Genomic DNA, 11032 nt, shown 5'->3' on the forward strand with positions numbered 1-11032 from the left:
TCATGTTTCATGATTGCTATAACCAATTTGGGATGAATGATAAGCTTTGTATTAGATCCTAATGATAAACACATAAATGTTCATTGTGTTGAATTGCCATAGTTAACCAATTATTCCCAACCTTTGAGCATCTCACTATCTTGTTTAATTGCAAGTTTTTAGTTATTCAAGTCTTTTAGTTTTCAAGTAATCAAACACCCCCCCCCCCCCCTTTTAGTTTAACTGTAGTTAGTTAGTTTATTTACAATAGTTCTTTTAGATTGCATTGGTGATTGAATACAACCATTTCTCCGAGGATCGATACCCCTTTTTACCATTATATTACGTTTTATTTGCAAACAAATGGTGTAATTGGCTTGGTGGGCCTGACATCCCATTATTTAGTAATGGGAGAGTGTTCACCTAAGAATTCTAGAAGCGTTGCATGTATTTTGCGTCTTTTCAATTTGAGTTCAGGACTTTGCATTATTTATCGAAAATTAATATTTTCTAAATAAATGTTGCTTTTGGGCAAAGTTAATGATATTGTAGCTATTTTGGGACATAAGACAAAAAACTTGCTTTCAATTAATATGGTCTCCTGTTCAAGGGCGGAGCTACTATGTATCAAAATTTTCCGTCAAATGTAAATTTAATGATTTTTTTTTTCAAAAATTTGTCACAAATCCGTCAACATTCCATCACAAAGTTTGATAAATGTGAATTTAGTGTAAATTTGTCGGTTTAGTAACGATTTTGTGAAGAAAAATTCATTCGGAAACTTTTTTTTTTCTTTCTAGTAATGCATCCCCTTAAAAAATATGTGCAACCCCTGATTTTTATTTGTCACAACTCCTGTTTGGTATCAACAATGATAAAAAAGAAACTTGATGTCCGACTCTTTAAAAGTTTTTCATGAAATTTCACGGTGGAAAGTTGAAGCATTATCGATTGGTGGAAGGCTAACACTTTTTCAATCGAATTTTAGGTGTTTTTTTTTTTTTTTTTTTTTCTATTTTGAACGTTCCATTAACAATTTCGAAGGCTTTGGAAAGTGCATGAAATGCTTTCATTTGAGGGTGTGATTTGGGCTACCAAAAAATTACTTGGATTAAATGAGATTATGTTATGTCAGATATTATTAAATGAGTGCTCTATATTGTAGCTTATTTGCCTCCTACTATGCATTTTATCCTAACGGAGATGTCGATGTTGCTCATTTCATGCAAAGATGGTTGGAAATGGATGTACTCAGATTTGTAAGCATAAATGGAGGGATGAAAAGTCCTTTTGTGAATTATTTCCTAGATTATTTTCCCTTGCAATTTAAAATGATTCTATGGTTGACATTCGATTTTCTTTTGGCTTTTGGGAGTCGGATTGGATACTACCTATACGTAGTGGAATTGATGACATGGAAATGGTTATCCATATGCAAATTCCGCATTATTTTAACACCAATCATGATAATGACTTGTGGACGTGAGACTTATCTCATTTGGGGGACTTTTCCTCTTTGAGACACTACATTGATGACCGAACTTTGGGCTCATTGGGTGCTGCTACTATTTGGATCGAAATTGTCCCTATAAAGGTTAATATTCTAACTAGAAGGATTGGCTTGAATCGTGTATATTTTGTGATTTGGACAACTCAACATTTATTCATTGATTGTGATATTGCTAAAGTGGTGTATGCCGTGACATTATTCCAATCTTTTTCGATTGTTGACATATTAAAAAAATCGTATTAACTTCAACGAACAAAGGTTTTCAAGCAATTATCTATTACGATTTAAAGTCCATAACGACATTAAATCCACCAACAATATATCCAACAGATTGAACAAGTCCGTTACACCTCAAAACTTACAACCTCACAAGTCATTTGAAAAAAAAAAATCAACCAACCATTTTAATAAAGAAAACCAACCCAACTTGTATCAATTCACAAACCAAAATTATTATTTTGACCCCTTCATCCCTCCTATCACCTATGAACGTTTCTTCTTCTCATAAACCATGTCTTCCAATGTTTTTAACTTTCTGAATATAAGTAAACGACATGACAAGACAAACTTAACAACACAAAACACACGTCTTAAAACACGACTTAACAACTACAACACAAAATAAGTGAAAAACCCTCAAGGAACAAGGGGTTTATCATCCCAAATCTGTCTAGTTTCAGCCAATTCAGGACGATAACGTTTAGCCAATATCTCAACTTGTTCCCCAAATGTCTTACTCTTATGATTCCCAATACAAACCACCATTTGATCCCATCTTTTCCTACAAATCTCACCACTTCTATGCTCCAAAAGCTCATCCCACTCCACATCTTCAACACAAGCCGCATCAATCTCATAAAGCTTCCCAACCAACCAATAATCATCAGCATCCGACCATTTCTTCTCAGCCACTAAACTCGAAGTCAACTGTTCATACCACTTCCTACAACAAGTCGAATCACTTCTAGTTGTCAACTTCTCACTAATCGATGTCCATGGAATATTATCCCTCAACATCCCATGCTTTGACTTTTTCTCTTGACCCGTGATCTTCATTTGTAAATCCAAGTTGACCATATCGTATAGATTCTGATACTCATCTTGACTCCATTTCCCAATTTTTAAATTCTCAAGTTTGACTATTCTTCGCCAGGTGTCCTTGACATGGAAGCGGTGTTTACCGAGTTCTTCCGCGATCATTTTCCATTTGTTTCCGTGTTTTTTGTAGGATTCTTTGAGGAATTTGATCTCTTCGGGTGTCCATTGGCGGTGTTCGGATTGTTCAAAGAGGATGTGGGCCCGGTGGTAGATGGCGGTGTGAGGGCGGTAGGGGATGCAATTGCCGATTTCTTGCCAACATCTTTTCATACCTTTGTGGGATTTGCAGTTTAGGATCATTTTTAAGCCGTCGTCTCCTAGGTTGTTGGAGATTATGTAGTTTTCGACGGCTTGTTTTACTATTTCGTCTTCTTCTGGTGTGAATCTTTTTCCTCGTACTAGGTTGTCGTTGTCGGCGGGTTTTGTTTTTTGTTGTCTTTTGGCGGTTGTTGTGTTGGATGATGATGGGAAGATTTCTACTTCGCCCGAAAAGGTAACTTTTTTGGTTTTCTTTTTTTTGGGTTTTTTTGGGTCTTCATTTTGTTGTTCCAAATTACCCTTATCTCCATCTTCATTTGATTTTGATTTCCTATTTTTCTTTTTTTCTTTTTTTGGTTTTGGGTCATCATTTGTTTGTGTCTCCGAATCTCTTTTCCTCTTCTTCTTCTTATGCTTCTTCTGTAAATCACTATTGTCTTCTTCCAAATTACCATTATATCCATCTTCATTTGCCTTTGATTTCTTCTTTTTCTTCTTTTTCTTCTTTTCTTTTTTGGGTTTTGGGTCATCATCTTGGCTCTGGTTATTTTCTTTAATTAGTGCACTCTTGGAAGAATCTTTTTTCCTCTTCTTCTGTAGATCACCATTGTCTTCCTGAATAGCCTTATCTCCTCCATCTTCATTTGATTCTGATTTCCTCTTCTTGTTCTTATGCTTATGAGGTTTCTCTTTCGGAAGAGCATTATCTATTTCTTCTGGATGATTATTGGTCATGTTCTTGCTTTTCTTCTTCTTCTTCTTTTCCATCATCATAGGTGAGGCTTCTGCATCTTCCCCTGTGTTTCCCATTTCTTATGCTTCCACCTAGCTTCTGAGCTTGTGATTCCTGCTTAAGACAAAAGATAAACTCTGAGATAATAGATGCTACAAGAAACCCCCTACCTTAAGAAAAAAACAAACTAAGAACTGAACATTCCTATATATCTATTTGGAACAAAAGAAAAGAATAACACTTGATATAAAAAATGGTACATACAATGTTTCCTAATCTACAAATCGATATACTCTCTCACTTTTCTTTTAATCAAATAGATTCAGGTTCTGATATGTCCACAAGAAATCTTTACAAAAGGTCACTGATGAGAAAAAAGGATTTCAAACTCTTACATGGTAAAGAAATGTACACTAGGGACAAAAGTCGCATCATATGCATCAAAGATGAGAACTTGCAATTACAAACTTTAGCAAAAGATGGTGTTTTTAGAGCACTATGGAGAGAATATCGATTGATAAGTTGGTCAATGGAGCTAGTTAGGAGAATACAAGGGAGCTTCATGATACTAAGAGAACGAGGATGCCTTCTTTAAGAACAATATGGACTCAATCTTTATTTGTATATGAAAAAAAAAGGCACATAATGTGCAATTAATACATAGAAGCTGAAACTACAAGATCATTTCATTGTGCACAACCACCAAACAAGTAACAATAGGTACGATTTCAAGCAAATTGAAAAGCATTCTGTTACTTTTACATTTTCTGATTTATGTATAGTTTTGAAGCAGTAGCATACACCAGTAACAATAAACACAAAATCCATCTTTCAATAGAATCAACATATACCACTATACCAGTAACTTTACTTTTAGCATATGTACTAATACACAACAACAACAACAACAACAACAGCCTGTATACAAGATTTCTTACAGTTTCGGATTTCTAGAATTCCTCATTGATCAGAAGTTTAATTTAAAATCTAAAACCCAATAAAGATATAATCTTCAAAACCACATGACAAGATGAAATTATGAGCTAAACTAAAATCGGCTAGGCTTGATGATGTCGATAAAGATAATGGAAATAAAGAATCGACGGAGAAGAAAAGGAGATTATAAGAGTTGAAATCAACCTGTATGATGATCGATTAAGAAGTAGGAGACAGTGAAGTCCAAAACTTTGAGGGTTTACTGGATCTATCGGAGATACCGGGGGCGTGCAATGATGAGTGGCGGCGGCAATTAACGATGGGCGACGATATACTAGGGAGAAGAGGGTTCCGCGTTAGAAAGGGGGAGAAACGAGGGTAAATAGGTAAAATAGACGGGGTTTTGAAGTTTTATTGCAAGGACTAAACTCAAAGAACCAGGTATTTTTATTTTTATTTATTTATTTACTAGTTTATAACCCGTAGAAATCACAGTTATAAAATTAATTAATTTTTTATAATAAAAACTCAAAATTATTAATCAATTATTTTAAATAACTTATTAATTAAGAGATTTTTTTAGTTATATAAAATTATAATCATTGATTTAAATAAATAGGTAAAATTATATCACTTTATAACTTATGTTAATTTTATTTTAATTTTCACTCTAATCTTATTAGTTTAATGTAATTAGAGTGAAAATTTTGAAATTTGAAATGAAGAATTAATAGATTGACAAGTGACATACATTAATTATGATGCATAATAGAATGACATATGACAAAAAGAGAATAAATATATATTAAGTAGAAGACTTAATAGGGTGACACATGTCAATAGGAGAATAAAACTATTCTTTTATTAAAATAGGGATTTATTTTTTAAATTTAGTAATCTAATCTTTCATATATATTATATTATAAAAGAATTATTTTTTCTTTCACCACATTCATTCTTTCATGTATTTTTTCCTTTCACCACATTCATTTGAAACTCTCATGTATTTTTACTTTCACCACATTTATTTGAAACTTTCATGACTTTTCAATTTCTTTCTAATAATAATTATAAGTTGGTTAATAAGGTTAAATAAATATCAAACTTAAAGTGTAATCACATATAAACTAAATTTCAATATTAAAATAATATACTTACTTCTATTATATTTAATTTATTAGTTTAAATATATTATTGGATGTAAACTATTAACATTTTAAAGATATAATTTTGGAGCAATTTATATAAAATACTTAAATTATTAATGAATATAACATTACAAGCTCAACTTAAATATAAATTTTAGTTTAACTTAAACAACCAAAATAATATTTTTGTAAATAGTTAAAAATGATTAATTATAGTGTTTTTTTAATAATAATTATAAGTTGGTTAATAAGGTTAAATAAATATCAAACCTAAATTGTAATAAAAAATATATTAAATTACAATTTTAAAATAATATATTTACTTCTACTTATAAAGTTATGTCTTTAACTTTTAACATATTATACTTAATTTATTAGATTTAATATGTTGTTGTATGTAAACCATTGTCAGTTTAAAGCTACAACTTTTGAACAGTTTGGACAAAATACTTAAATTGTTATTTTAAATATAACATTTCAATGTCTACTTAAATATAAATGACAAAACTTCAAAAATGGTTCCTGTGGTTTTCGAAAATATCAAGTTTAGTCCCTAAGTTCAAAAAACCTCACAGATGGTCCCTGTGGTTTCAAAACTTTTAACAAATGGTCCTTTTCGCCAACACCGTTAGTTTTTGGCCGTTAAGTGAATGACATTTCTGTCTTTTCACTACCACAGGGACCATTTATGAAGTTTTGACTTATTTTAAAAAAAAAGAAATATATATATAATTATTTAATATAAAGGGGGCCCACCCATCTCTCTCTCTCTCTCTCCCTCTCTCTCTCTCTCTCTCCCTCTCTCTCTCTCTCAAGTACAATAACCTCGTTTCTCTTCATAATTTCTCATAATTCTTGAGACGTGAAGTGATTTATCAGTAAAAAAATGCATAGGCTTTATATTGTTGTAGGAAATTATTTCAATAAATCAAAGTGATTTTACAGTTCAAGAAAGTATGAATTCCAGTCGGTTTTTTGTTGGAGTAGCATGAACCCGAAGGGCTTCCGACAGAAGTCTTCATCTCCACTATCTGCGCCAGGTACTAGTCTCTGTTTTCCGATCTCTTCAGACGAGTCACCTTCGAGTGGTGGGAAGTTGTATACAAAGAACGAAATATTTTGATGCTACTTGAAGAATGGAATCGAGCCACAAGTCTGCAAATCGAGCCATAAAACTGAACAGATCTGAATTCGACGAGATGGTTCTAAGTAGATTGTAACATACAAGAACTCTAATGAGTTCAGACGGGAATAATCAATGTTCTCGAAAATATGGCGTGGAATTTTCTTCTTATTACTTGAGCTTCAAAGATCTGGGTTTGTGGTTGCAGATGTATGTGTTCACTCGTACACACCATGTGTTCACTGAAATGCTTGACCAAGAGAAACTACCGATTTTAACTGAGATACTAATCAGCATCTGATATCCAATATAAAATCAGAAAAATGAATTCTATGATAGAAAATCCAGATCAATTTTTTCAAGGATTAAGATAATTTCTTGTTTATGGTGTGATTAATAAACCAAATTCTGAGTGGAATTGTGGGATTTTTTTCTCAGAATTAGTTTTTTTTTTTTTTTTTTTTTTTTTTTTTTTTTTTTTTTTTTTTTTTTGAGACAGGTAGATGGTGTTTGAAGAGAAGGTTATTTCCGGTTTTTCCTCTGCCAAATACGGTCGTTGGAAACATCGTATATTGACTCAGAAGTATCATTTGGGTCTCTCATGGTCACCCATTCTAGCAACCACAACCAGTGGAGGCTGATTCAGAGGTCGCTTATCCCTAGCCAAGAGTTCCTCTGCTGTTGATTCAAGTATTCTAACATGGATTGAAGCTCTGGTTATGGAGGTTTGATTGATTGGACCTGTGTAATTTTTGGGTTTTCTGTACTGGACAGAGGAGTACCAAGAGATGAAAATGAATTAAGAAAAAAAATAATTGCCTTTGGATCGAATACCAAACCATATGATCTGAAAAAAAATTGGGAGGAACAAAATGGGTTGATATCTCAACTTAACGGCTGATTGTGATGTATGTGAATGAAGATGATGAAGAAACGAGTTTTCTTTTGAGAGAGAGAGAGAGAGAGAGAGGACCCTTTCATATTAAATAATTATATATATATATATATATATATATATATATATATATATATATTAGATAAGTCAAAACTTCATAAATGGTCCCTGTGGTAGTGAAAAGACAGAAACGCTCTTCACTTAACGGCCAAAAACTAATGGTGTTAGCGAAAAGGACCATTTGTTAAAAGTTTTGAAACCACAGGGACCATCTGTGAGGTTTTTTGAACTTAGGGACTAAACTTGATTTTTTTGAAAACCACAGGGACCATTTTTGAAGTTTTGTCAATATAAATTTCAGTGCACTTAAAAAACCAAAGAATATTTTGTAAATAGTTAAAAGTGATAAATTTTAGTAATAAATACAAAAACTAAATTGTAATCTCAATTTAACTAAAATATTTCCTAAAAACATTTTTATAATCGTTAAAAGTTTTCAAATAAGTAGCTTAAAATAACTTACAATAAGAATAATTAAAAGTAACTCTATATAAATGATTATATTGTTACCTTTAACTTTAAAAAACAATTTTTTATGGTTTAAATAATTATAATGATAAAAATTAAAGCATTAAGCAAATAAATTTTAAAAAATTAATTAACAATAACAACAACTATAAATAACATTAAACCATATATTATATTTAATTTTATTCATGTATAACTCGCGGGTATAAGTAATTCAGACGATTGAGATTATACAATTATAATATATATATATATATATATATATATATATATATAATCATATAATTCAAAATAATCAATACATTATATCAATTTAGTATACGAATTATTATATCAAATTTAACAACAACGTTATTGCTATATTAAAAAAACGTATATTTGTAAAGATTTCAACTATATAGGTGTTTCTGCACAACGCACGGACATTCACCTAGTAGTTAAATAATTTGATGATAAAAGGACAAGTTAAACGGACGACATGTGTAGTTCCTAACTTTGTCTTTTTTTTTTTTTTTTTTTTTTTTTTTTTTTTTTTATAACTTGGACAGTTGGACCATCCCTGTGTTTTTTGATTTTGGTTTCGTGTTTAATCCCCGAACGTAAAAAGACAAATATGACATTCTCTAATTATTTTAACTTTAACTCTATTTTTATTATTATTTGTATGTTATTTATGTTTATCCATTTATTTCCTTTATTATTATTTAATGAGAACCAATAGTCTACATCAACCTCAACAAACTAGGCAACCACCATCAACTCCGGCAACAACCACCACCTCCGACAACAAGAAGAATCTTAAAATCAATGAAGATAAATGCAATAACTTTACTTATAAAAACCATAAATCAACTCCACCTATCAAAACACAAATGAAGAAAAATCCCAAAATCAGTGGAGATAAAAAGGCCGCGTTCCAGAAAAGTAGGTGACGATTAGGGTTCCGAGAATAGTGGAACGAGAGGCTATGGTTGTTTTTAGTGAAATTACCGACGACAAAGTGATAAACTAGTAGCTGGGGTAGATCTAAGGTTTGGTTTTCAGTGAGATAAAAGAAGCCTCCGTATGTGGTGGTAGTGCAACCATCGACGACTAGGGCTCCGATGAGAGAAAAAGGGAACAAGAGGCTAGGGTTGATTTCTGGTTCGACGACATAACGATAAATTAGCAGAGGCGGTGGACTTAGGGATCAATCTCGATGAGATCAGATAAGTTTATGTGAATGATGGTAGTTAGGTGGTAGAAAGTGGCTCAAAGACGTTGGCGTGAGGTTGCAGACAATGTCGATGGATATGGTGATGTTGCTGGAAGTGATGGTGGGGGAAATCAACGGTGTCAATTATCCAGGGGGATCTTGAAAAGAGAGAGGTTTTGGGGAAATCACGATGATGTATTGATACTTGATAGCCATGGTAATCTAGTTGTACAATTATACATATGCTTTAGCAAGTTGTAGCTTGATGAATTTTTATTAGCCTTGTGACAATAAAAATAAAGAAAAAATAAATTTTTTTAAAATAAGCAAAGGTAATACACTCATTTTATGTCTATTAGGGACCAAAATCTAAACAAGTCCAAGCCACAAGGACTTTCCGAGTTAAAAAAAAAGTTACGAATTAGATGTGCAGACGACCCCAAACCATAGGGACCATTCATGTACTTTATGATGGTAATAGGTGTCCAATGTCATAACTAGTCGGTATAACTTTGACAATAATACCAAAGTCTTTTTCGGGTTGCCCTTAAGAACTAAAATAGTTAGAAACATATTTGATAGATTGAGATAAATAGTTTATTAATTTATTATATGTTAATAAAGTAATTGTAACACCTTGATTTCCTGGATGTGGAAACTTGAGGATTTAGTGCAAGTTGAAGGGTTTACTCAACGAGTTGGTTGGCCCCAACTCGTCGTGTAGGAGTTGATCAAGATGCATGAGTTAGGAAGCCTACTCGTTGAGTTGGAGGGATGGACTCGACGAGTTGAGGTTGTGTGATGAAACCCTAATTTCTCGGATGTGCAACCTACTTAAAGTACCTTAAGTCCTTTACCCCGCCTCCCATACCACCTTTCATGTCTAGAGAGTAACCCTAGCAAGCTAAGTGTGCGTGTAAGGCCAAAAGTGTGTTTTTGGAGCATTCCTTGAAGAGGCTTGAGTACCTAGAGGCTTGGAACGAGGGAAAGCTTGTAGATCCAACATCTACATCGTGTTGGCATCCAGTGGGAGGTAAAAAGTCTCTACCTTGGCTTTCCATTCCTTATATCTTTTCTTATGTGAGTTTATGTGCTTTTTGGTGCAAAATGAGGGCCATTCTAGAGTTAAGCTTGCCTAGAGGGTATGAGTTTCAGATATGGACTTCTCTAGGTCCCATGTACGTAAAGCTTCAATCTTTATGAAGCTTTGACCCGTCTTCATGTCCCAAACCCCTTCTTAAGCTTAGTTTTGGGTGATTTAGCCTTGGGAGGCCTTGCATGATCGTAAAGTTAGCAACTTTACGTGGTAACTCCATCCTAGGAGGTTGGATCTGGAGTTTGAAGCATTGGAATCGAATGGAATGAGTTTAATGAGAAAGGGTTGAGGAACTCGATGAGTTAAGTTGGGTTTTCCCATTTATGGTTTCAGAGTGAACTCGACAAGTTGATAAGACAACTCGATGAGTGGTTAGGATTTTTCCCTGGTCTTCTAGACTCTACATGGACTCAACGAGTTGGCTAGCAACTCGACGAGTTGACTTGGGTTTTTGCGATTTATGAGTATTGAGGACTCGACGAGTTCATAAGCTACACTCGACGAGTTGAGACAACATGGACTGTTGACTTGAG

At 33.0% G+C, this 11032-nt stretch overlaps 1 protein-coding gene across 1 annotated transcript; it reads right to left on the bottom strand.

Annotated features, from left to right (window-relative positions):
- Positions 1–1891: 1891 nt before the first annotated feature.
- On the bottom strand, positions 1892–4897 carry LOC111898427 (DNA-binding protein REB1). Its single transcript, XM_023894340.3, has 2 exons — positions 4719–4897; positions 1892–3692 (listed from the first exon to the last, which is right to left on the bottom strand). Exon 2 carries the CDS (start codon positions 3653–3655, stop codon positions 2126–2128), a length of 1530 nt encoding a protein of 509 aa, XP_023750108.1. The 5' UTR covers positions 3656–3692; positions 4719–4897; the 3' UTR covers positions 1892–2125.
- Positions 4898–11032: the final 6135 nt, after the last annotated feature.

This window comes from Lactuca sativa, chromosome 7 (assembly GCF_002870075.4).
Source record: "Lactuca sativa cultivar Salinas chromosome 7, Lsat_Salinas_v11, whole genome shotgun sequence".
Classification (NCBI taxonomy): domain Eukaryota; kingdom Viridiplantae; phylum Streptophyta; class Magnoliopsida; order Asterales; family Asteraceae; genus Lactuca; species Lactuca sativa.

Coding starts and splice junctions, on each gene's coding strand:
- LOC111898427 (XM_023894340.3), bottom strand. CDS start 3,655: ATGGGAAACACAGGGGAAGATGCAGAAGCCTCACCTATGATGATGGAA.